The following is a 27,506-nucleotide window of genomic DNA, read 5'->3' as shown; positions in this document are numbered from 1 at the left end:
GTCGTGTATGTCCAACTGTAAGAACTTTACAGGTGGAAACAGATCAACTAGTAACTTCTGCAGATGTTCATGAATGATGACCATTTCAGTGACAGCCTTACCCTTTTTTGTTGGCCAAAAGGCATGGGCTCCTATTTGGATAGTGCCAGTGACTGGTACACAAAATCCTGCCTCACTTGCAGGGCAGGTGTTACCATGTATAGAGAAATTGTAGTACCCTATGGCACAGGCCATATCCTGAATGCGCACCACCTCCTTAACCAATTCCTTTTGTACCAGCCGTGCCCAGCCTTTTTTAGTGGCATTAATATCAATTTTGGCATAGCACTCACACAGCCACCATCCATTAAATTTTGTACAGCAGGCCTGATTGATCTCTGAGCCAGTCTCCGTCACTAGACGCACAGTGGGGTAATGTTGCACGTAAGTTTTGTTTACTAGAGTCCCCACACTATTAGCATAGTATACTTTAACTGGCTCTTGTACCCATCTGGGCACTGCCATCATGAGATGTATGCATTTGCGTTCCCCTTGGTTTCTTTTTGGGATGCTGTCAAATTTTGCAAATTGTAGAAAGATAGGCATCATATGGTCTATGCCCTGTTGTTGTATTTGGTTCATGATGGTGGCACGATTTAAGATACGTGGCCAATTTTGGAGCTGCAGCTGCAATAAACTTTGCTGTACCATCTCTATTACCCTATTTCCATAGGCCGTGCAGGCTACTGCCAATGAAACGTCATTGTTCTGTATACTGTTAATGAGAGACAAAACAGTGGCATTCAAGTGTTGAAACCCTTGTGCAATGACATGCATATTGTCAATAGTGATTGCATGTTGGTCCATTAATAAGCTGCTAACACCCCCCCCTGTTTTAACTGCTTTACCTATTCCGTCCACCACGGTACTTATCTTCCAATTTAGGTTTTCGATATCTGCCGAATTCCATAATGACATGCCAAGGCTCGAGCCTCCCAGGGCCGTTCCCAGTATGTCCCTTTTATTTCTATCTTGTTGTGGGACAATTTGAGAGCCCTTCCAAAGTTGTAACTGCAATTGCAGTTCAGAGTTAAACCAATCCTTATAATGACTGGGACATTGCTCTGGCATGTTCATTCCTGCAAAGTCCAGCTTCAATGGCACGTAAAGCCATCCTACATTCTCTACCATATAGTCCGTAGTGGGGTGTAGGAAAATTCCTGATACAGGCCATGGCTGTACAGTTGGACATCCTTCTTTTATGTCAGTATCAATGTCTGGAGGAATGAAAGGAGATGGTGTTGGGACTGTGGTAGGACAGGCATTGTCACAAACCTGCACATGGTAAACGCATTTACTGGTACTTGGGGTGCTAGACCAAGTCCCTGTATATGTTCCTGCATCCCTTAACTGTACATTATGGACACGAATTGATGCACTCCACTTATTTTGCACATTTGTAAACATGGAACAGACCGACCCATCCCAATGACAGGGGCAAAAGGGTAAAATGATGGATAGAGATGTTTTGATCGAACCAACAGGTACAAGGTGCGAGGCGGCCCCTTACTGCATAGAGGGGTTGTACCTTGTTATCTGTGGAATGTTCCGGTATGGTATGTCTTGGTACCATGTTTATACTATAACTATGCTAAATGAATATGTATTTCTGCAACATCAGCCCTTTCCTTGCCAACTTCTGTGAGCAGGGCCTGCCTTTTGCTCACAGCTTAACTTTGCTTTCTATGCTAGCAAAGCCTTGACCATTACTTTAGTTTTGGTTCAGGCCTCCTACTGGGCCTTCACTAGGCCTTTACTTACTACATTGCCTTCACTTACTACAGTATACATCCTTCAGGAGGCAACTCCACGGACAGGGTCTCTTAACTGAAGCAACCATGCATCCAGGCTGATCCATAGACTCTCAGAAGAGACAAAGCAAAAATAACGTAGCATACAGCACCCTGCCTAAGGGTACTTCTTCACTACCCGCCGTATCGGCGGGTAGCAATCGATTTATCCGGGATCAATATAGAGCGTCTTGTTAAGACGCGCTATATCGATCCCTGAACGCGCTCACCATCGACTCCGGAACTCCACCAGAGCGAGCGGCGGTAGTGCAGTCGACGGGGGAGCCGCAGCCATCAATCCCGCACCGTGTGGACCCCAGGTAATTTGATCTAAGATACTTCGACTTCAGCTACGCTATTCGCGTAGCTGAAGTTGCATATCTTAGATCGATCCCCCTCCCCCTCTCCCTTCCCCCCAGTGTAGACCAGCCCTTATAGAGACATGGAGAAACAGAGAAGTACCACAAAGATACAGTGCAAGTATCTATAGCTGAGATTGCTTGGAGAAGAAGGGAAGGGGATGTTTGCTAACAACTGTTGCAATCCTAGTGTAGAAAAGGCAAGTTGTACTTTTAGCATGTGTTCATTGGCTAAGGTAAACCCTAGGCTCCCTCATAGGGTTTACTTGACCACTGAACATGCCTTACCTAAAGTGTTAAAAATACACCATGTTCTTAGTGTAGACATGGCCTTACACATGAACACCAGTGCATAAACCAATACCTTCATCACTGTAGTAGGGTTCACTAATAACATGCACAAAACAGTACCACCTTTCACATTGCACAGTAAGTTAGGTATTATACCATTTCATGAATACACACACACACAATTAAACTATTAGCATTGGACACATTAGCCCAAGCTAATTTCTTAACATAAAATACTGCTGACAAGCTCTTTTGTGCCATTGCCATTGACACTGAACATGTGACATAAAAAGTGTTTAAACCTAGAACGATAAAGCCTCTAATGGTGATGAGAGTCAGAGAGAACAGTATCTTACAAATTCCTTACCAATGAAGGAAAGTTATGGACAGCAGCCAAATGCACTGTGTAAATGTCTACATATTTTCTTAGAACAACGGATTAAACCCACATTTACCCCCACATCTTCAAGAGCTTCGAGTGTGAGTTACCTCAACCCCATGCGTTGGCTGGTCACTGCATCTGACCTGTTTTTCTCCATCCTCTCTTCCCTGCCCCCACCCCTGCCATTTTCATGTTGTTCTTTTTTCACCCCCTCATCTCTTTTGTCTATGCATGTTGCTCATTCATAGTCTTATCTCTTTCCTTCAGTTCTCCTTCCTCCTCTCTTTCCCAGCCCCTATTCTCTTTCCTTCTTCTGTCTCCTTCATAGATTCAAGGACTGGGACCTCGCGAGGTCATTGAGTCCAGTCCCCTGCCCTCATGGCAGGACCAAATACGGTCTAGACCATCCCTGATAGACATTTATCTAACCTACTCTTAAATATCTCCAGAGATGGAGATTCCACAACCTCCCTAGGCAATTTATTCCAGTGTTTAACCACCCTGACAGTTAGGAACTTTTTCCTAATGTCCAACCTAAACCTCCCTTGCTGCAGTTTAAGCCCATTGCTTCTTGTTCTATCCTTAGAGACTAAGGACTGGTCTACACTAACCCCCCAATTCGAACTAAGGTACGCAACTTCAGCTACGTGAATAACGTAGCTGAAGTCGACGTACCTTAGCTCGAACTTACCACGGTTCAGACGCGGCAGGCAGGCTCCCCCGTCGACTCTGCATACTCCTCGTGCCGAGCAGGATTATCGGAGTCGACGGGGAGCACTTCTGGGTTCGATTTGCGTCCAGACAAGACGCGATAAATCGAACCCAGAAGTTCGATTGCCAGCCACCGAACCAGCGTGTAAGTATGGACATGCCTTAAGGTGAACAAGTTTTCTCCCTCCTCCTTATGCCATCCTTTTAGATACCTGAAAACTGCTATCATGTCCCCTCTCACTCTTCTCTTTTCCAAACTAAACAAACCCAATTCTTCTTCCTTCCACTATGTGGCTTCCTTTCTCTACCCTTTGCCCTCCCCATCCCCAACATTAATCAGAGCAAATTGTGCTGCTGGAGATCTGGAGAGGAATCTACTAGTGTCTCTGTGTTCCTCCAGAAAAGGCACACTAAATTAGGTAGAAAAGAGAGCACAAAAAGAAGCAGATTGAGCTGCTTAAGGAGAGCTGCTGGACAGTGTTCCCTCTAATTTTTTCCACATATGTGTGGAATGAATTTTGTTATGTGCACTAATATGGAGGCGATATGTGACACATCACCTTCATATCGGTGCACATAACAAAATTCATGTGGTGGGGGTGGGGCCGAGGATTTTGGAGTGTGGGAGGGGGTTCAGGGCTGGGCCAGAGGGTTGGGGTGCAGGGGTGTGAGGGCTCGGCTGGGGGTATGGGTTCAGGGTAGGGCTGGGATGAGGCCAGGGATGAGCGGTTTGGGGTGCAGGAGGGAGCTCCGGAGCTACACTGGAGAGAGAAAGGACTCCGCCCAGCTGCACCTGGGCTGGCGAGGGGGGGGGGAAGAAAGGCACCTCTCCCCACCGCAGCAGCTCTGGGGCTGGGGCCATGGGATAGGCGCCCCTCCCCCAGCAGGTCCGGGGCAGGGCTGAGTTGGGGTTGGGGGAGGGGTGCCTCGGCAGGTCCGGGGTGCCCTTTCCCTAGGCGCGGCAGGTCTGGATCAGGGCTGGGTGGTTCCCTGAGCGCCTTCACAGAGCTAAATAGGCTACTGCGCAGCTTACAGGGAACTCAGCTGCTGGACATATTTTGCTCCCTGACTTCAGCCCAGATCAGAGTACTTAAGTGCATGGCAAGTTTCTCCAGTCGCACTACTTTTCTTCTCCTCCCTTTGCCAGCCTGTCTTATTACTCTGTCAATCGCCTAGTCTCACAGAACCATTTGGAGACAGAGCGTAGAGAAGAGATAGTTCTTGAAGCTCATATTCCCTTGGTTTGTTTTTCCAGACTGAGTGGCATCAAGCAATCATATACAACTGGAACAGCTTCCCACCTTTGAGGCGGTCTCACAGCCTCCCAGGGGCCTGCTCCTCTGAACACGTTAGAATCCAAGTCATCAAGGACTGACTCTACTAAGGAACATCTTTCAATACAGAGGAATTGTTCTTGGTACAAACTTAGAGCACTTCCAGTCTGACTAGAACGGCATTCACATAGTATCCTTATCTTCATCTTTTCAACCCAAACAATTTGTTTTAATATACTGGTATTGACTAAAGCCATGACAAGGTGAATGTCTGACAGATGGAATTTAAGAATTTGGCGTGTTATATATACTACAAACTCAATATTCTTTCCTTAATTCCTAACCAAAGAGACACTGTTCTCTTCCACAGCATAAGCACTGTTCACAGATTTCACAGTGCCCACTCAGCCATTCTTTACTTATCTCTCTCTAAATATTACAAAGGTATTTGAATGCTTACTTCTGAAGTGTCCAGCAGGATTACTCAGACAACTATGTACTTCTAGTCAAAGTCAACAGGTATGCAGCTTACTGGGTATATGACTTGAGAATTTAGAGTAAAAGATACTCAAAGTTATAATTATAGTGTTGCCAACTCTCATGATTTTATTGCAAGTCTTGTGCTGTTTGGTGTTTTTCTTAAAGCCTACACTTCTGGAGTCATGCAATTACAGGAGAATCTCAGCTTTCATTTTTCTATCCCTCGGGATTGTCAAGATGGGACTGAAAAGTTAAGATGGTTAAACCCAAAACCTCAAACACCAGAAGGCAAATAAAAAGAACCCCAAATATCATTTTTTAAAATCTCATTTTTGTGGACATGACTGATGAAGTGGGGATTTCCCCTTGTTATGGGGTACGAGAGTCTTACTGTTGAGCCTATGAGAGTTTTACTATATGGATGAATACTTTGTGTGCCTCAGTTTCCCTGTGTGCTGCACCAATGCCTCGGCGGTGGGAATAGGGATGTGACCTCTGAGGCAAGTGAGGCTGCTCCAGCTGCCTGCACATATGCTATGACTGGTGCTCTTCGTAACCTGAGACCCGGGAGGGGGATGCAACCAGGTGACTCTTTGCTCAGGAAGCGAGACAAAGACATGGAGGAGCAATGGGGGTGTCTGAGGTCGGGTCGCTGGAAGCTGGCAGTCTGCTTGGGGAGACTGGAAGAGGGGGAGTCCAGGGCTTCTGGCCCAGGACTCCCCAAGACGGAGTTGGCCGGAAGTCACTGATTTCCGTGCTAACAAGTTCTGTTCTATGCTGTGTTCCTGTTGACTAATAAACCTTCCATTTTGCACTGAATGAGAGTCACGTCTGACTGCAGAGTTGGGGTGCAGGGCCCTCTGGCTTCCCCAGGAGCCCCGCCCAGGCAGACTCGCTGCAGGAAGTGCACGGAGTGGAAGGGGATGCTGAATGTTCTGAGGGCAGAGAAGCACTGAGGGAGGGATTTGCAAAAGCACTGCCACAGGAGTTGGATCAGCTGGTAACTGACAGCAAGTATCACGAGCGGACTGGTTTTTAAGGGAAAGCTTAAATTCAGAAGAAATCAATGGCTTAGGTCTTCCTTTTCAACACTAGCCAGTGGATTTTTCATGACCTGGTAACAATCTTATTTAAATATCCTTTAGAACACAATAAGAATACTGAAAATCTGAGAGGGAAATGACAGTACTGAACCAAACTAAACTTTGTCTGTGAAGGAAAAGGCAAGGCAAGTTCCATTCAGTGTTGACAGGCTTTGTAAGGTTTTCAATACTCTTGTCTTTTGGGATATAAAATAGGATAGTAATATCAAAATCTTACAGATCGGCTCAACTTAGAATGAAATCATGCCTTTGTGCTCTTTTCAAATACATTTTCCTTCTCCAGCACTGAAAAGTAAAAGAGGGTAAAGATGAAAGTCATCACCAGTTTCCTTCCCCTACCTCCTATCACTTATACTTTTTAATGTTTGATAAAAAATAAGACATGCCTGCGAAGAGTGATTAATCTGTCAATTCTGTAGATTGTCTGACCACCACATTACTGGCCCTCATACACGCCAGACTCTGAAATTTTCATAAAGCTTCCTGTCATTTCTGGTTCTTTGAGTGGCAATGCCATAGAAAAGATGATGTGATGGCACCTCGATACAATCCTCTTTGCAGTTACACGAGTACAAAACAAGAATAACTCCACTGAGCTAAAACTGGCATTGTAGATAAGAGGAAATCCAGGCCCATTTTGGTATTTGTGTTTTTGAAGCAGAAAAATAAAGGAGCATAACAAATGTTCATTCCGGGAACTTCACAGGGTGCCCAAAACATTCCCTCTCCTCACTGCCAGTTAGATGCTGTTGACAGTAGAGATTTACAGCAGAGACTATACCTGGTCACTAACTAAAGCATAATGAATACATGTTCATTACAATATTGTTTAAATTACATATTTTATTATATGCCTCGTAAGTCTTATAACAACTGTGGAGCTCACCACATGGCAAACTACACATACCAGTGAGTAATGGTTATTTTAAATTACCTGCTGCTGCACTGTTAAACTCCTTGGGAATACTGTCCCTTGACTAGGGCTCCTTTCAGTTTCCAAATTATACTTTACAGGACCTTCTTAATTTCATATTAAATTTCTAATGAATGAAAAACCTCAGAGTACGTCTACACTGCCATAAAAAAAACCTACAGCACCGAGTCTCAGAGCCAGGGTAGCTGACTTAGACTTGTAGAACCCAGGCTGCAGGGCTGAAAACTGCAGTGTAGACACTCAGGCTGGAGCCCAGGCTCTGAGACCCGCCCCACTCATGAGAACATCTACACTGCAATTTGATAACCCCACAGACAGAGCCCTTAGACAGCGGACACAGGCCATCTGCGACAGTGCCAAAGGTTTTTTATTGCAGTGTAGACATACCCTCACACACAACAATTTTCTGGGCTTGTTGAGATAACTAATGTTGGACTTGAAGCCCACAATATATAAATTTTACCCAAGGGCAAAATAAAACTTTACCATGAAATCAATGAATTATTTATTTCTTTGTTATAGCAAAATTACTTCTCTAATCACCACAGCATCATAGATGGAAAGACCATTTAGATGGAAAGGCCATACTATTCCCACTGTTTTATCTATCTTGTTTTTGAATATCTGCCATGATTGTCCTATTGAGCAGCCTCATCCCCTTATAGTAATACAAAGAAGCACAGTGCTCATGCTTGTTTCCCCTCTTATTTTACACTATTTAAGTGAAGGTGGGAGCCCAATGCAAGAATCAGTCCTCCTGCAGGTCACAACATAGATCTACTGCATTCATAACAAAGGCTTTGCTGTGATGTTGCACAACACAGCTAAACACTGACTGACAGATAAGATCATGACACTCACATAATATTCTAGTTTGTGGAATGTTTTGGCACTATAGTATAATGGGAGAGTCCAAAAGGAAGCAATGAATATTTACCTGGTCTAAGTGTATACAGGCCTTTCACAATATTTGCCATGGTCGAAGGGGTTATTTGAAACGGTGTTGACTGAGCTTCTAAAAGTAAAGCTGAAACAAAAAGAGAAGCCTGATTAGCCATTTTCTTGGTTAAATACTTTAGGTTCTCTGCATACATTTTTGGCAGTTAAAGAAAGTTATTTTTTCCTGCTCTGTGTCTGTCACCCGATGTTCATAATGGGGAAGTGACAGACAAATGAGTGGGAACTGCATTCTTACAGGTATAAATATAACCTTTTAGTTAAAGTGCAATATACAATATAAAGTTATATGTGGCCAAAATGTGAAATAATATTTCTCCTGTTACAGCTAAGCGTATAGGGCTTGTAAGGAAAAACAGGCAAGTAACTGTGTTTCAATGATTCTGAGACAGATCTGAAGTAAATGCAACTTAATTTTAGCAGTAACATTCACAGTGCTATGGTAAGCATAAGAATTTCCACTAATAACTGTTTCAAGGCATTTACCATCCTGGCAACAATATCTGCTTTGTATTTGAAGTCCGAACATGAACACTCACCCTGAAACAAAACCTCTCTTTTAAAAATCAGCTATAAGCAAGAGTGCTTTCTTTTTTTAAATAGGAGAGAATATTTATCTTTCATTCTTGATGCATTTATTGGCTTAATATGTCACTGGGAGACACTATCAATAACTTTTTCTTCGGATGTGTGTAATGATAGTTAATTTGGTACTGTTGTTATTAAGCATATTATGCGGCATTAGTTTTTAACATGAGGTGGATTTGATTAATGTTGTACCTGTATAAACTACAATACGAACTACTTGTAATTCATTTTGTTAAAGAGCTACACGTGCCCCAAGCCCTTCTTGCTAATGTTTGTATGTTTCTAGAAGCCACTGGTCCTTGTGTGTTATACACTCCTCTCTCTACCCCATCCACAGAGCATGGTCCTGCCTCTTTAGCTAGAAACGTATGTTTTTAGCTGTAGTGTCCCCAGTTAATCCCCAATATTGGTCAAGATGGCAGTCACCACACTTACAATCACAGCTTTTTTTTTTTTTTTTTTTTAAGTTCTTCCCTCTTCTGTTGTATAAAAGACCTGCACAGAACAGTGGAACCTGACAAGAGAAATCTCTGTCTTTAATCTTTCAATTATAGTAATCCAAAGTGCTATTTGTAACTATTATAGGTATATTTGTCTCAGACAGAAGTGTGATTTTAAAAAGAACAGTGTCCCTTTAAATCTGGAAGTTTTGAAAGGACAGTGATTTGCATTCAGTGAGACATTTGCAACCTTCCCCCAACAGATTTTCCCTGCAGCAGTCTGTAGGCTAGTCAGGAAAGCTGCATACAGTGATGTCACATAGGGAACAAGGCTTTATTATGATGTGTAGAGATATCTAAATATGGTCTAGAAGAGATTAAGCTATAGATATATCATACATCTAAAACACAAGTCTAAATGGCTTTTTCAGTTCCTCCTTAAAACGTTTGAGAAGACTATTTAAAAATAATAATCACATTAAAGGTAAATATTTAAACATTAAAATGAACATAAACTCAACAAAAGCCAGAAAGTTCACAGCTAGGAGTAGCTGAATACATGGCCATTGACAGTATCTTCAAACCATTTGGACATAATTCACTGACTTCTTTAAAGGTAACCCAATAGCCAATCTTGCTTTGTAGTAGTGTTTGATCTTATATCCCCGATAGGCTGCAACAGCCAGAGATATTTAATCATACTTGAGCAGGACTAACACTCATCACAGGCAATTTTACAAAATGGGGAAGGACAGACAGAATATTATTATAGAGAAGAACGGTATCACCAAATGTTAGGTTCCTATCAGCCAGACAGAGAGAAGTCAGAAAAGCAAGCTCCCTAAACAAGTGCATAAAACATGCTTCAAGCTGCAAATTACTTCGATGCCTCTGACCACAGAAAATAAAATCAGAGTCAGATACAGTCTTCTTGGGATGAAATCTGAAACAAATTTATAAACCAATCATACCTTTTTATATATTTGCTTTCACATTATGGAAAACAAAATCTTGCCTTCAAGTGTCCAGAGACACAAAACATCTTTTTTCTTTTAAGGCACATCTGATCCAAGCAAAATGCTGTATGGGTGGGTCTCTAACAGATGTAGAGCCAACAGTGTTGGCTATTACAGCTTTGTCCCTGCTGCCCATGGTACAGGAGGCATGTTGGGCCGGGAAGGAGGGAGGAAGCATGATGGATCACACTGCACTCCACCAGGTGCACGTTAGAACCATCCCCCAAGCTGTTTTCATCTGTGATAGGGCTGGGGCAGAGAATAAGGGAGATATAATTGGTTGCAGGTTCTCACCTTTTTTGCCCTCCCTCTCCTGGGCTATCCTGCATGGCTGTATGAGGAGGAGAAAGGGGAGCCATCTTTAAACAGGTATTCCTTCCCTTAGACCCTGGCAGAGGAAAACTGCTGTGTTCTCCCTGGGGCTCCCACAATTTGGTAAGTAAGCATGCAACTCATTCTTCAACTCCTACAATGCAGCAAGAAGCCAGCAGAGAAGCTAACAAAGGGATAGTAACTGCTCAAAGTGCTCTCAGCTCACATCAGAGCTAAGCCTGGGGCTGCTGAGGAAACAATGGGAGGCAGCTAGAAAAGTGCTGTCCCCTACTGGCCCCCTGCAATGACAGAGCTGATTCAAACACTGTTTAAAAATCATGGGGTACAGCTTATAGAACAGACAAAATACATTTTTTTCTCAGTGACAGTTGCCCAAGGGCACAGTTTAGACACTTGAAGTGCACAAGCGGACACTGGACCCCAGGTGGGACCCCACTGTCATAGGAGATGACAGCTCACAAACCAACCTGCAAACTTACATGAGTAGTCCTTGCACTGAAGTCAATGGAACTAGTCCTGAAAGTTAGGACTGTTTGCATGACTAACTCATAGCTTGGAGATGTTTAGACTTAAACATGATTTTAGTTGCTGACTACAGTATTTCCATACTAGTTTAGATTTTTTCCCATAAAAACATTTCTTTTTCAAATTGAGATATAATTCTATTCCACACTATGTAGTCTTTGAAGACCACAATACATGGCAAGAAAAGTGAACAGTAATCTCTGTGCTGGTTTACTGATTACTGCACCTGCCTTTTTATAAACAAATTTCATTAGCAAGTTCACCTGGAGATCAATCCTCTCATTAACAGAAGTGAATTTGTGCTTTCCTCCCCAAACCTTATTACATCTTAACTCACCAACATTTTTTACCACTTGTTTTTGGTAGGCAGATTGCACCAGCCTTAAAGCTACAATAGCTCATCAGGAAAGCTTTTCTGGATTATTAACTCAAACTGTACTGATTTTGAGACAGCACAGTTGCTGGGCCCAAGTCATTTAAATGAAAAATAAAAATAGTTCCTTTCCTACAACACAGATTAATTTCCTCATTGAGGTAGGAGTGAAAAGGAAAGTAGGAGCAGTACCAACCCTATCTTAAAGGTAAAGCAAGCATGGGGGTAGAGCTCTGCGCAGATACAAAAATGTGGATCCGCATCCGATCCATCTCAGCAAGAATCAACTTGTGTCCAACCTGCGACTTGCACTCCATCTTATCTCTATCTGCATCCGCACCACCCCCGCAGCAGCACGCTGACAGTGCCTCTCAGAGGAGCATCTGTGTGCATGGGTGTGTACTGTAGGATCTCAAAGGCAGGGAAGCAGCTGTCTGCAGCAAAAAGCCTATGAGGCTGCCTCCCCGCCTTCGAGATCCTATATTCCCTATGAGGATCTGGAAGGCAGGAAAGCAGCCTCCTAGGTTATGAGCTGTAGACAACCGCTTCTTGATCTATCACCTCCCCTTTCTCTGTATGGGAGTTGTTGGGGGGAAGAGGGGAATCTGGAAGACAGGGAAGCAGCCTATAATCTCTTCCCCCACCCCCATATACAGATAAAGGGGAGGTGATAGATCAAGAGAGGCAGCAAAATCCCGCATGCTCCTATCACCATGGTTTAAGCAGCCAAGCTATTCAGGAAACCTCTCCCAACTTCATTATTGCCTTATCAAGGCAGTTGTAGAGGGAGGCAGCTGCTTCTACAAAGTACATACGTACGGGGGTGGGGGAGCATAGGCTCTGGAAAGCGGAGAAGCAGCATAGGCTATGAGCTGCACACAGCTGCTTTCCCGCCTTTGAGATCCTATATTTATAGCCCTGCGCAGATACAAAATCTGTATGCGCGTCCAATCCTCAAAAATGGTCCGTGGCTATCCGCAGATGCAGATATCCACAAATATAAAGTGGATATCCATGGATTTGCAGGGCTTTACATGGGGGCACCCATGAGAATGTTGTGCATTTCCCATCCCTCTTGGCAGCCAGGAAACCAAAAACATAGATATTCTTTTCAGGCCCTTTTTCTAGTTTGCTTTGCCAGTGCAGCTGCAGGTAGCTTTCCTGTAGCTGACCCCTTGAGAGGGAAGAGTCAAACTGGAGAAATAAAGAGAGGTCATCATTGGAAGGTAGCAAAATCCTTCAATCTGATTAATCTTGAGTTCTGCCTGCCTGTTCCAAAAGGTGAGGTGGGGAAAGACACCAGCTTCTCTGCCATAGCAGCCCATTCAGGCATTGATCTTGGCATTAAGTACTGTCCAGTTTTCTCTGAGTATTTTGCATAGTCCCTCTTCCCATATATAAAAGCTGGGCATGGGACACATCAGTGTAAGACAGTGAGTCACACTACTGCCTTCTTTCTTAGTAAACAAAGAAAGAATCAGTACATTTTGTTCCCCTGACATTAATGAGCTGACTGATGACAGTATAGAGATACACATCTGTTAGTAATACGCTGGAGTGCAAATCAAGTGACACACCCTCTCCTGCCTGTCCATTAACTGAGGTATGAAAAAGTGGGGGGGAAAAACCTCTTGCAAGAAAACCTCTTTCCCTGCAACATGTACCAGCCTCCAACTGCCTTAGTTTTTTCTGCATTTTCATATGGTATTTATGCTTTTTAATTCCATATCAGAAGCAAGAAAGGATGATCTGAGTGGATTTCTTTTGCAAAGAGCCATCGCTGAACTTATTCAACTTCCAGGTCAAATTTTCTGCTTCCTCCTTGAAATTTTTTTTACAGTTGAAGCACTTTCCCCTATCTTTGTCAAAGAAGACCTTTTAAAACAAACCCTTTTCTCATATGAGATTATGGAAGAAATCCTGCCCTTTTTAAATGTGAAACAGTGAACAACTTTAGACCCTTGCTGAGTCTGGGGGAACATGACTGGGGAAAAGAAACAACACTGTAAATGACAACTCTGACTAAAATATATCATAGGATCAATTCAATGTTTCACAAGTAAGAATTCTGGGAGATGGGGAGGCGGTTCCAGTGTCAGGGCAAAAAAAAAAAAAAAAAATCCTGACAGACCGAAAGTCAGACTCTCAGACTTCAGAATGTAAATCACACAAATCAATGCCACAGTTATTTTTGTGACAAACACTGACAGAAATATTGGCTTTGGCTCTTGATCAATATCAAGATTTATCTTTTCAGGTAAATATTTATTTTCAATGCACTTAAGTAAATTAAATCTAGAACCTAGTACTACAGAAATCAAATGCCTGCTTGCTATTATAGTGAGCCAGCCTGTAGATAACAAACCTGTCAAATAAAGGAGTAGCTTTTGATTAGCTAATTGTATGACTGTCTAGGTATATGTTATGACTTGGGAAAGCAGAGTCTAAAAAAGTGTGGGGCTAGAAAAAAAAATCAGTGTTGAACTATATTGTAAACCATTAGTATAATTTTGTGCCTGTATTTTCATGCTTAGACTCTGGTTCTTAATGGGATTCTGTTTCTGGGGGTCCATCTTTATTCCAATCTTGCACTTCTGGTTTGAAATCTGACTAAGGGTTTTATATCAGTAAAATAGCCAGCCAGCGTTCCTCTTTCCTTATAGTACTTCCTCAGGATAAGAGGTACACTCTATCACACACCTATACAGACGCTCCCTGTCTTACGCAAACCCGACTTACACAAACGCGCACTTACACAAAAAGTTCCCTAAGTTCTGTAGGTCGGAGAGCGTCTGTACTAACAGGCAGCTGGAGGTTTCCCTTTCTCATCCATTCATATAGAGGACAGGTGAGTGAAGGGAAAGCATGAAGATTCAGCCTGAGTCCCATGCCCCCTGACCACCGCAGCCATGAAAAAGGGAAGTGGCAACTGGGAAGCTGCGTGGAAGAAATTAATTTCTTTCCTCTGGTGGAGCTGATCTCCTCCTCTAGTTCAGCTAAATGATTCCTGCTCAAGACAGGAGTGCTTTATCTTTGGATCAAAATGATGCTTTTGAAGGGCAATCTTTTCATTTTTGGAAATCACCAGACTGGACCAAACGGCAGGCATTATCACATGTTTTACAAGGGTAGCTTTCCCTTAACTACAATTAACTCTCTGAAAATTCCTTAGCTCAAATACTGACATGGAGAGAAGGGAGAATGTGTACATGAAAACAGGAATGGTGAAAGTCAGCTTTGGAGTGTATGATGCCAACATTTACGGAGGCTCTTGGTGTGCCCCAAGGATAGAATCTAACACACCCCAGCCAAACAAGTTAGTGAGCACCATTGCTCTAGACTGAGAATAATCAGAATTATTTTTCTTTAGATACTTTTCCAAATCCAGTTTGTTCCCTATTAGCTTGTTCTTTAGTAGACCAATTGAAATTAGTACAGCTATTTCTCTCAGTATCTAGATGCTGCATGGACCACATCTTCTTGGCAAGAGTCACCTGACTTTCTTTAGTTTCTGGAGTGAGAACAGGATCATCCCAAGTCTTTGGGTATGTCTACACTACCCGCTGGATCGGCGGGTAGCGATCAATCTATCGGGGATCGATTTATCGCGTGTAGTGTAGATGCAATAAATCGATCCCCGATCGCTCTCCCGTGGACTGCTGAACTCCAGCAGTGCGAGAGGTGGAAGCAAAGTCGATGGGGGAGCTGCAGCCGTCGATCCAGCGCCGCGAGGACGCGAAGTAATTTTAATTCGATCTAAGATACGTCGACTTCAGCTACGAGAATAGAGTGGCTGAAGTTGCGTATCTTAGATAGATTTCCCCCCTCTTTCTCCCCCCCCGCCAGCGTAGACCAGGCCTTTATAATAGTAAATCACTAGTCTATCCATAGATAAACAGAAAACACACTATGCTCTTTGGGCATCAGACCCTCAACTGAGCTTTCTACTTTAGAGTTGTAGTGAGCCCTTCCTGGAGGTGCCAAGGAGTTGTTCATTTCAAACATGAACCCTCAGTTGTTACTTGAAAATCTTCTTTTGCCACTAAAGAAGGCGGCTGGATAGGTTTGCAGATATAAGAAGTTGCAAATGGACCACAGAATTTCAGGTACCTATTATTCCATCAGTGAACAGTGATGTCACACAACAAAGTAATCATTTTTTAAAGGTTCTTCTGGATACAAGGCATAGCTGTGAGCCACGACTGTCTGGAGAGGTCTCCAACTAGCCCTGTAGAAAAGCCTGGCTTCCTGAATTACAATCCACTTTAAATGTCAATGACCAAATTGTGAGGGATAATAGTAGTTCTATTATCAGAAAACATTTTATTCCTACCATTTCAAATGCGACATATCGCTCGCACAGAGCGTGAAGGAACAAAACTATCTTCTACCTCAGTTTATTGTAAAGTGAAGGACTGGAGATTTGTATATTAGTGTGTTTGAAAAGAATGAAAACATTAAGCCTTTCAAATGACCTGTATTTAGGTTTACAATATAAAGAAAGTGATTGTGGTTTAGATTAGTGACTATTACTTATTTCTGGATTTTGTTACTTATAATAATCTCATGCATAAATCCCATCAACAACAAACTAGATTTTTTCATGAAATAAAAAGAGAAGGCATTATCTGCATAACTCAATATTACCAAAGCTTCCTGTAAAGCAGATGTTGCATCTCTCCTTGTTATACCCAGTAAAGTTGTTTTGCATTTAGTAAATGCGCCACTAATCATTTAATATAGCTGCCTTATCAAATGAAGGCAGCTTTAGCCCACATAAGAAAAATAATATGGTTATATTCACTTAGTTTATGTGGCTCTACTTTAAAGAGCTCTGCCATGACAATTATTTCTGTTTGTGTGATTTCATATATTTTTCTATACATATGTACACAGTTGTGTGGGCACATCTATGTAGTATTTTTTAAATTATGATACTATGTCCAGAAATAGCACACTAAAGGCCAAATTCTGCAACCAGTTACACCCATGAATTTTTGCAAAGACAATCAGGTTGAACGGGTATGAACACAGGCAAAACATGGCTAGAAATCTGCACAAAGCTCATTTATTTTATGCTTTTTCTGCAAAGCAAGGATGAGCGTAGGCCCCATCCTGCACTGGTCACAAAAGATTGTGTGCCATATGCCGGTGTTTCCTTTTTCCTTCAGGGACTCTAAATTCAGACCCACAACAAACAACAAGTCAGGGAATGCCTATGCTACATAAAAGGTGTGTTCATAAAATAGCAGTGAAGAGACAGAAATTCAGCTTTTAACACTAGTTAGCAGCTCAAGTTCAACCCCGGACTCAACCATAGGCTTTAACTCAGAACCCATTGCACCCCCAACTGCCTAGGTGCATTAGAGGATTCCAAGTAAGATTAGAGTTCTAATTATTCTCTTCTCACCCCCAACTATAAGGGAGCAGAAGCAGGCCCTATTTTAGGCAATGTCTACACTGTGGAACTTACAGTGGCACGGCTGTACCACTATAGCTATGCCGCTGTCAGGTGTCCTGTCAAGCCGCTCTTTGCCGGCAGGAGAGCGCTTTCCTGCAGGCATAATCATCCCAATGAGCGGTGTTAGCTATGTTGGCATTGCGCTGTCCACACCAGCACTTTTGTCAGTGAAACTTATGTCGGTCAGGGGCATAGGCAGTGGGTATCATAGGCTGGGGGAGGCTGTGCCTCCCCAAACAGCCTGGTGTGACCCTACTCATACTCCATCCCTAGGCCCCTTCCTGCAGTTCCTTCCCAGTTCCCACTCTTTAATAGCCAAAGCTGGTTAGGGCTGGGGCAGCTGGCGTGCTGCCCAGAGCTCAGGAATGAAGGCACTAAGGCCACACCGCCCAGCGCTCCGAGGCAGGGTTTAGGGACCCGCCTGGGACTGGGGGTGCTCAGGCGGCCCACGGCTGTTGCGGTGGGGCCACGGGGTGCTCTGCTTCCTGTGGGGCAGAGGAGGGAGAAGGGAAGGATGATGGGTGGGACCTCGGGCAGAAGGGGTGGGGCCGAGGGCTAGCTTCCCTCAACAGCCGGTTCACCGGCCGCCCATGGTCAGGGTTATGTTTTTTCATACCCCTGACCGACAAGTTTTTACCAACAAAAGTGCTAGTGTAGACAGCCTTAGTCAGTGGGACTTTTGCCTTTGCAGCATATTAAAGGCGGAAAATCTCCATGCCATATGTCCTTTTTCTGACAGTGCCTTTGTGTAGGAGCACTTTACAAATCAATTAAACTTAAACTATACTCATTTTCCCTCTTGAATGGGAATTGAAATAGAAATTTCAACTTTTAGCCTTCAATAGGCTGACAAGATACCATCAACAAAAATGCATTAAAAAGATGAACAAATTTCAAAAGTAAAAATAAAAGTTATTCTTTTGTGTTGAGCCTAGAATATATAATCTCCAAGCATTTTTCATAGTGATAGATTGGCGTTGTGTGTGTTCGGGGGAGGAAGGGGGGGGAGGGGGTTAAAAAAAATGACAGCTTCAACATCTTATCAAAACGTTCTCAAATATATTGGAAAATTCAATCTTCCAAGAGGCCCACAAATTAAAGTTAATTTATTTGTCTAAGTAGATGCCTATTTTGAACGTTTATTCTCATGATATTGTCTCACTGAACTATAGTAGCAGGTAACCTGACATCCAAATTATTTTTTAAATTAAAAAATGCAATTTATATAAAGATATTGAGTCAAACCATAGGTAGTCACTGGGGTACGATATAATATTGTTTTTGTTACACGGTCTTTAAAATATAAAAGGGAAATTCATTTATTCTGGCATTAAATTTTAGAGTGACTATTTGAGAAGGTTACTGCAAGATGTTTCTCAATTTCCCTACTGTAGTATAATATGTGCTGGGATACTTTAGCAAGTTTAAAATTTTGTTAAGATACCACTTTTTACGTTTGATTTTTAAAAAGCACTATTACAATCAGGATATAAGAAAGTCAGATCACAGTAAAAAGTTTGTGAAAGGTTTAAAAATACAACACAAGATGTTAAATGGCTTAGTTCTAATAAGCTGAATGGTGAGACTAAATAAATGAAGTCATACCAGGGTGTCCATTAACAGTGCACATCACACTAGGGTTGCCAATTTTGGTTGGATGTATTCCTGGAGGTTTCATCACATGACAATCTTTAATTAAAGATTAACCTTTAATTCCTAGAGATTCCAGGACAATCCTGCAGGGGTGGCAACCCTACTTCACACAAAGCCAAACAGTAGGTTTCTCTACTTCCTGCAGTTTTTTATTTTTTATCTTTTTCCAATATTTTCTTTTAATTTGATTTCTGCAGCTCATCACAAAGCAGTAGAGAAGAAAGACAGATAGCCTGTGGTAATCAAAGGAAAAAGTCACATGTGTTACCTGGTAAATTCTTTTTTCTGTTATTTGTATATTGCTTTTGATATTGCAATTATAATTCACAGAAAAATTATATGGCAAAAGAGATCAGGAATTTCTTATTTTCTAAAAATTTTAACTAGTGTGCTACAGAGCTTATTTCCTTACAGAAGGTCATACTAAATTAAATCACACTAGTAGCTGAAAGCCCATGCTGTCGTATAGGTGTAATTTGTAAAGTTATGTGTAGTAAGAGAGCCAAATGTGGCTGAGAACTTAAAAACTGGATGGTAACAGACCATGAATCCCAGTGATGGTTGAACCCAGTGATATTCTGAACAAAAAGAGCTATCAACCACGTGTGTAGATATTTTCATGCTACATACTGACTCATACATTTTATGCTTCAGAGTGATGTTTGGTTATACTGGGTGTGCTGGTTGTGTTATGCCCGGAGAGTTGTGTGGATTTGTTCATGTGGCAAATGAGTGGTCTGTATTAACATAAGGGACTGTGTGTGTCTGAGGTTATTCGGTATGCTGGTTGTGTTGTATGGGTGGATGTCTTGATTTGTATCTGGTGGGGAGAGGGGTTGTGCTTGGAGATTTAAGTGGGTGGCAGTTCACCCACTTAATCCTCCATCTGTGCAGTCTCTCTCAGATAACTAATGAAATTATAGCATGCAAATTAGCTGTAGAGTAAGGGTGGTGATTGGTTGAGTTACCTATGATATCACAATGGTCTAGGACTCTTTGCATGTCATAGATACATATCTTACTGTAGCTGTACAATGCCTGGGTGTACTTCATAAAGTCAAAATGGATGAGAACAAACTGAATGGTAACAGACCACAAAACCCAGTGATGATTAGACAGCGATATTCTGAACAAGGGCTCTCAGCCACGCTTGTAGTTGCTTCCATCACTTCAATGACTCTGACATAATAGGCTTCAGTGTGTCAGTCCTGGGATCTCTCTCTCTCTCACACACACACACACACACACACACACACACACACACACACACTCTCTCTCTCTCTGATAATACTTTTATATATATATATATATATATATATATATATATATATATAAGTATTATCAATGCCTTGAACATACATATATACTGCAAACCTATCTTCCATTGCAGACAGAGACAAGTAGGAACAATGGCGGAAGCAGTGTTCTTGTGATTACTCAAAGAGCCAACTGTGACTTTCATAAGGCCTCAATCCTGCAATTGACTCTGCCATGTGGGATGCCTGCTGACTTCAGTAGGGTTTCATGGAGTGCAGGTACCCACCCACGTGGAGTTAATTGCAGGATTGGGGTTTAAATCAGCCCAAAGTTCTTGGAAGTCATCTGGTAGTTTAGTATACTGCACCTGTATTAACATAATAGCATTAGAGAGAAAGTCTGTCAGTATTACACAGTTCATTTGGCTAGTATAGCCAATGATTTTAATGTATTATTCATTTATTGTGTAATGTTATGATTAATTACCATGTCATGTTATATATAATCATTGTATGTTAAATAGAGTTAATCTGTAAGATTATAGAAGTATAAGATTGATCAGTATTTAGAAGGTATAATCATATATTAGATGTCTAAGTAAGGAAGGCTGAAACACAAGACCTGTAGGCTGAAGCCTGTAAGATTTTTAGCTGAGTTATTTTAGGCCTTGGAGAGATGTTAGCGTTTCTTAAATAAGTGACCGAATAACCTGATGTCCTAAAATTATGGGGGGAAAAAAGATACCAAGCGATAACATTGCAAAAAATTAGCTGGCGGTTTAATCTAATTCACAAAAAAAGCTGTAGAGGCACATCTGCCTCCAACATGTGTCTTAACCACAGGATACAGTTTGTGCGTCAATGCTAATGAAAATAAAGAGAAACCTATACAACCTATAGAAATCGGGGTCCCTTAAGTTCCTAGGGTATATTAAACCAATAAGAAAAAAGGAGAGTTGACACTTTCATATACATGTGCAGAATGTAGGTATAGGCAAAATCATATTATAAAAATGGGGTACCCAGATTGGGAAAATTGAGCTTCCTATGGGAAAACTCTAGCAGGAACCATCCCTCTACTGATGATCAATTTATGAGAGACCCACCAGACCCTAATAATATCTAGGAGGATGTGAGTATTTCTGTAGTTATAACCGATGCTTGGAAATATCTAGGAATTGTGTATGCTGACATTCATAACTTTGTCGGTAACTTTAATAAAAATGGATAAAAGATAGTGGACCATGTTCTTGTGATTATGTGTTATTTGCCTGTGGTTTCATGTGTTCCTATTAGCTCTAGATCTAAAACAAACCGAGATAATTCTGTTAAACTTGAGACTGTAGCCACCATTACACCTCAATGGTGTAATATAACATCACTAAAATTAACTTTAAATAAAAATGAAGGCTACACTAGCCACTACTTTGTCCATCCCCCAACTTTTTCTTAATCGGTGGGGTGGGAAGGGAGATAGGATGTACAGCAAGACGAGAACCACATTTCACATCTGGGCACCTGATTCCTCCAACCACACCACATTTTACTTAGCATTTTGATATTGAAACTAGAAAAGCGCATAGGCAGCTGGACAATAAAATATTATGTTCTTGTAATCGTAAAGTGGACATCTTTGGTATGAAGTACTTGGACAACAGCGACATCTACACAAAATGATGTTTGTGAAAGCGCAATTGTTGTTTTGCCATTAATATGCCTCATTCTTCCTCCTAAAACATTTATAAAGCTATAAATTTAGTAATAACCAACCTTATTACATTGCATTTTTACTGGGAGACCAAAAAAACCCCCACAGTATGGCACCCTTTCCCCTATCTTTAAATCCTGTTTTAAGTACTGTTCTTGGAATCCGCATTTAAATCCTCTAGTTCTTTGCCATTTTGTTCCTAGCTATTCTGCTTTTTCTCCTAAAACCTACACTTGAAAATATTATAGTTTCCCAGAATTGTGACAGAATCTGATTGCCCCCCATTTTAAGAAAAGTCCAATAAATTTACTTACGCATTAGGCTGTAAATGTGCTTTTCTGCAACATGTTCCGTAAACAGCTTTATAAGGTCATCTTTTAAGTCTCTGTTAAGCTTGGTTTCTATGTAAAATTTATTCTGGAAAACAATACAGACAGAGGTTTTTATATTTGACTTTACAATAGCAGACTAAGCAAATATACTTTACCACCAAATGGAGTCCAAATTTAAAAATTGTAATAATGCTATTGTTTGAATTCTAAACCGATTTGTGTAATATGAATCAGATTAGCAAATAAACAACCCTGATTCTACAAACATGCAACATGCTTAAAGTTAAGCACATGAGTAGTACCACTGAAGCCAATGAGACAGTCTCAAAGGTAAGCACATGCGTGTTTGCAGAATTGGGGTTTGTGTCTGCAAAATACATTTTACTTTAAATGATAGTTTTGAACAGACTACAATACCAAAATAGGTGTGGATATCATATTTATAGCAATGATGCGTTTATCAAAGGCATCCAAATGTTTAAGATGTGATTTACTATCTGCAAAATTCTACTCACCTACTTGTTTGGGGGGGGGGGGGGGGGGGGGGGGGGGGGGTGAACATGCGTGTAAAAATCATCTGAAGTGTTTTTCATCAGCTTCATGGCAAGGGAGAGTTAACAGATTTTGTGACAGCACTGGTAGTTTCATGAGGATTATACAGGTCTTCATTAAAGACTGTCATATAGTTTATGAACAAAATTGACTGACTTTGAAATTATGATCTGGTTGGAGAGGTCCTGCAGATTTAAGTTTTTGGTTTAGTCTTTTTTGTAAACTGTTTTTAATTCACAATTCCAAGAGAAAACCACCACTGCACAACCACTATTTACACTTAACTTCACAATATTTTTGCTTTGCTGCCAAAGAGTCAGTCAACGAGCACCAATCAACACACCCTATTCCCAGGAATAAATCTCACTGCAGAAAACTAGGAGTTTAAACCAACCATAGAAGACAGTGTACTAACATTCAGTACAGTACATGCCAAAACAGAAGCCATGTTCTTCCCAGTAGAACCGGGGAGGAAAGGAAATGTGAAATACTACAGCAGAATACACTTGCCATTCTCTAATCATAATCTGCAATACATTAGATAGACCAGAAACAGATTTCTTTTGCACTATCACATTTCAGAAACACCAATTTTGTATAGTAATTTATATTAACAGCAGTCCTAAATTTGAAATGAATTTAGGAAAAAAATTGAAACATTAAAGTGTTCGTTTTGATTTAATTTACCACATAATTATGTGTTTTAAAACACCTTGGTTCCTTGCTCAAACAATGCTGGTAAAGTTTGCAAAAATGCCTAAATCCAATTGATTTTGATAAAGGCAACAAACATTTATAACCTGGAACAAATGCAAGGGAACATTCACACCAGCCTTTACAAATGTAGTAAGTACCTGCAGTTACATGGCAATGAATTAACACAAGGTGAAACAAGTCTAGTCACTGATGTAAGGGGGAGGAGAGAGGTTTGAATTGGGAGCAATATTTTTGAATTTAGTAGCTTTCCCCTTCAACACTGACCGTATCCCCTGTGTCATGGCTACCGCCCACAAAAATTGTGAAAAAAGGGTATTAATATGTAACTAGCAAAAGGTAAAATCCTAGTGACAAGGCAGTTTACAGGTCAAGATCAACACCTGGGATCTAGTGTTTTGAGCTGTTAACACACATGAAAATTACAACGTGCTTTTACTTCATTAGGATTTTACCATGAGTTAGGCAACGTGATAAGAACACACCTCTCCTCCTAATGAAGGCCTAGCCACAGATCAAGAGACAGAAAGGGATGGGATAAGAGCTGTATTTACACAGAATCCAGAGTCAGGGAATTAGGAGAGGTGGGGCGGGAAGTGGGGGAAGGGGTGAGGTGTCTTGCCCTCCTTCTCCAGCAGCAGTAGCTGGGAACACCATGAGGAAAGAGGCCCTGCTGCCCTTGACTCACTGCAAGATGAAGAGGAGAAGCCTCTCTCTTCCCTTTTTCCATTAGATATAGAGGAATAATTTTTACCTTGAAAGATTTAAAAAAAAAATTGGAGGAAAGAAGCAAGTAAAGATGCACTCAAGTTGTGCATCAACAGATGAGTCATATGGTTTTGTTTATATAGAGCAGGTAAAAAGTGGGGGGCAGAGAGGAGGAAAAGTGGGGGGGGAGGGGAGGCGGGTAGCAATTCCATCCCCCTAATCATTTTTGTTGCCCTTCCCGGCACCTTTTCCAAATTCTAGTATCTTTTTTGAGATGGAGCAACCAGAACTGCTTGCAGTTTAAGGTGTGGCCATGTCATGGATTTATATATTGGCATTATGATATTTTCGGTCTTATCTATCCCCTTCCAAATGGTTTCTAAAAATGGTAGCTTTTTTGACTGCTGCTGCATATTGAGCAGATGTTTTCAGAGAACTATCCATGATGACTCCAAGATCTCTTTACTGAATGATAACATCTAATTTAGATCCCTTCCTTTTGTATGTGTAGTTGGGATTATGTTTTCCAACGTGCGTTACTTTGCAATTATCAACATTGAATTTCATCTGCCATTTTGTCATCCATTCACCAAATTTAGTGAGATCCCTTTGTAATTCTTCAGTCAGCTTTGGACTTAACTATCTGAGTAATTCTGTATCGTTGGCAAACTTTGCCACCTCACTGTTCACCTCCATTTCCAGATCATTTATGACTATGTTGAACACCACAGGTCCCAGTGTGTTTCCTATCTTTTAGGAAGTTACTCATCTATCAGAAGACCTTCCTTCTTTTCCCATGACTACTTAGTTTGCTGAAGAGTCTTTGGTAAGGGAATTTGTCACAGGCTTTCTGAAAGGCCAAGTACACTATATTTACTGGATCAGCCTTGTCCACGTGCTTATAGACTCCCTCAGAGAATACTAACATATTGGTGAGGCAAGATTTCCCTTTACAAAAGCCATGTTGATTCTTCCCCAACATATTGTGTTCATCTATGTCAGTGGTTTTCAACTTGGGGTCCGCAGACTAATGTCTAAAAGGTCTGCAAAAGGTGACTATGAAAATTAAGTTTCAGGTCCCAGAAAAGGCATTCTGTTTTTCTGATCAAAAGTATGTGAATACCCACAACAACACTTATGGGTTTTGACCTGCAGGTGTTACCATAGAAGTCCAAAGTTTAGTGCCCTTTCACATGTCATATCAAATGCTATGCCGAGCACATGCAACATTTATAGCTGAATTCTGTTCAGTCAGTTTTCAGTCCAAGGGCTGGTCCACACTAACCCCCCAGTTCGAACTAAGATAAGCAACTTCAGCTACGTGAACAACGTAGCAGGAGCACCGGTGTCGACGGCGAGCACTTCCGGGATCGATTTATCGCGTCTAGACAGGACGCGATAAATTGATCCCAGAAGATCGATTGCTTACCACCGAACCCGGAGGTAAGTATAGACATACCCCAAGATACCTATGGTAGGAGTCCGTGGACCACAGGTTCAATTTCCAAAGGGGTCCGCACCTCCATTTGAAATTTTTTAGGGGTTCACAACTGAAAAAAGTTTGAAAACCACTGATCTACATGTCTGATAATTCTGTTCTTAACTATAGTTTCAACCAATTTGCCTGATACTGAAGTTAGGCTTATTGGCCTGTAATTGCTAGGATCTCCTCTTGAGCTTTTTTAAAAATTGACAATACATTATCAACCATCCAGTCATCTGGTGCAGAAGCTGATTTAAGCAATATGCTACACACCACAGTTAGCAATTCTGCAATTCATATTTGAGTTCCTTCAGAACTCCTGGGTGAACACTACCTGGTTACTAGTGATTGACTACTGTTTAATTTATCAATTTGTTCCAAAATCTTCTCTACTGACACCTCAATCTGTGACTGTTCCTCAAATTTGTTACCTAAAAATGGTTGGGTGTGTGAATCTTCCTCACATCCTCTGCAGTGAAGACCTATGCAAAGAATTAATTTAGCTTCTCCACAATGGCCTTCTCTTCCTTGAATGCTCCTTTAGCACGTCTATCATCCAATCACCCTACTGACTCTTTGGTAGGCCTCCGGCTTCTGATGTATTTAAAAAACTGTGTGCTCTTGGTTTTGGTGTCCTTAGCTAATTATTCTTCAAAATTCTTTCTTGGCTTGCCTTCTTATACTTTTACACTTGACTTGCCAGAGATTATGCTCCTTTCTATTTGCCTCAGTAGAATCTGACTTCCAATTTTTAAAGGATGCCTTTTTGCCTCTAAATGCCTCTTTTAAGCTGCTGTTCAGCCATGGTGGCATTTTTCTGGTCCTCTTACTGCATGAAGACACTGCCTTTGATTTGGACTATAAATTACGTTCTACGGTTTTCCTAAGTAAAAACACTCAGAATTTCTCTATAGCTATTGGCATTTTCATTCTTTTTAATTAGATTAGCAATGATAAGAGAACACACTTTTTTTATACTTCATAAAAAAGGTATTATAACTTTAATCTGATCCCATTATTTTTATAATTTTAGCAGGTTTCACAATTAGTTTTGAAAAATGATGCAGTGTTATTAAACAGTTCCAGTAATGTCTGTTACAGTACAAGGTGGTTTAGTACTGTCAAAGTATTTATCTAATCACATTCATGGCTCAAATTGACAACTTCAGAGAGATGATTTGGACCATCCCATACAACATTCCTAAATACATTAATTAATAGTGCAAACTGGTGGAATTAATAATAGTCATGGCATTACAGTGCAGAAATTATGCATAAATCAGATTCAAATGTACCCCTTGCTGAACTGTAAAAGAGATTGGTGCATTCACATTCTAACAAGTGTGCCCTTTGTCAGACCTTATTTCCTTGTTCCCTGAAATTCCCCGTTAAATAGTCGCATGTAGCCAATGATGCAGCATATAGTGCTTTTCCAGTGTAGGAGCCATCAGCTAGCTAGGCCACTGTAAACACTAACTAACTAGACCCAGAGTACTACATTAATGGTATTTGCAATGTCAGATTTACCGTCTTTTTCACCAGTTGACTAGAGCCAGATAAAGTGATTTATTTCTACAGAGCCTCCCTGCCATGCCAACTCAGGCAGCTGATGTCTGACAGCCAGAAACCAGCACAACAGTAACTATTTTTGAGACTATTTTGGGGTGAGACACCTACCTGACAAAACAACAGATTTGACTGGGACAGTGGGGGAGAGATAGTCAAAGAATTCTAATAAATCTGTCTCTGCCAAGATTAAACAAATTAGACAGACAACATGCTCGCTCACTCTTTGGGAAGTGGTGGAAATCCCACAAGTTTTATAACTGGAAAAGCAACAGAGAATATAGTGGGGGTGTAGGGAATACTGCTGAACAACAAGAGGAAAAGATTAGATGGTTTAACAGGGCTTATAATTTCTATAATGCTGTGACAGAAAACATTACTGTATGTACACTGTCATACAGGCAATATTACAGAATATAAATGACCTATTTGTTTACTCGGAAATGCTGTTTACATGCTATATCCACTTGCTGTTTCT

General features: G+C 41.2%; 1 protein-coding gene across 1 annotated transcript in view; it reads right to left on the bottom strand.

Moving 5' to 3' along the window:
* CACUL1 (CDK2 associated cullin domain 1) overlaps positions 1 to 27,506 on the bottom strand; it is a 74,466-nt gene that overhangs the window by 10,918 nt on the left and 36,042 nt on the right. The window contains exons 5-6 of the mRNA XM_034777115.1: positions 21,988 to 22,090; positions 8,301 to 8,390 (exon numbers count right to left, since the gene is read on the bottom strand). Of these exons, the coding sequence (XP_034633006.1) occupies positions 8,301 to 8,390; positions 21,988 to 22,090 (193 nt within the window). The remainder of the gene's footprint in view (positions 1 to 8,300; positions 8,391 to 21,987; positions 22,091 to 27,506) is intronic.

The sequence above is a fragment of the Trachemys scripta genome, chromosome 7 (genome assembly GCF_013100865.1).
Source record: "Trachemys scripta elegans isolate TJP31775 chromosome 7, CAS_Tse_1.0, whole genome shotgun sequence".
Taxonomy (NCBI): domain Eukaryota; kingdom Metazoa; phylum Chordata; order Testudines; family Emydidae; genus Trachemys; species Trachemys scripta.
Note: the sequence above shows the minus strand (reverse complement) of the source record. Positions and strands in the feature narration are given on the sequence as shown.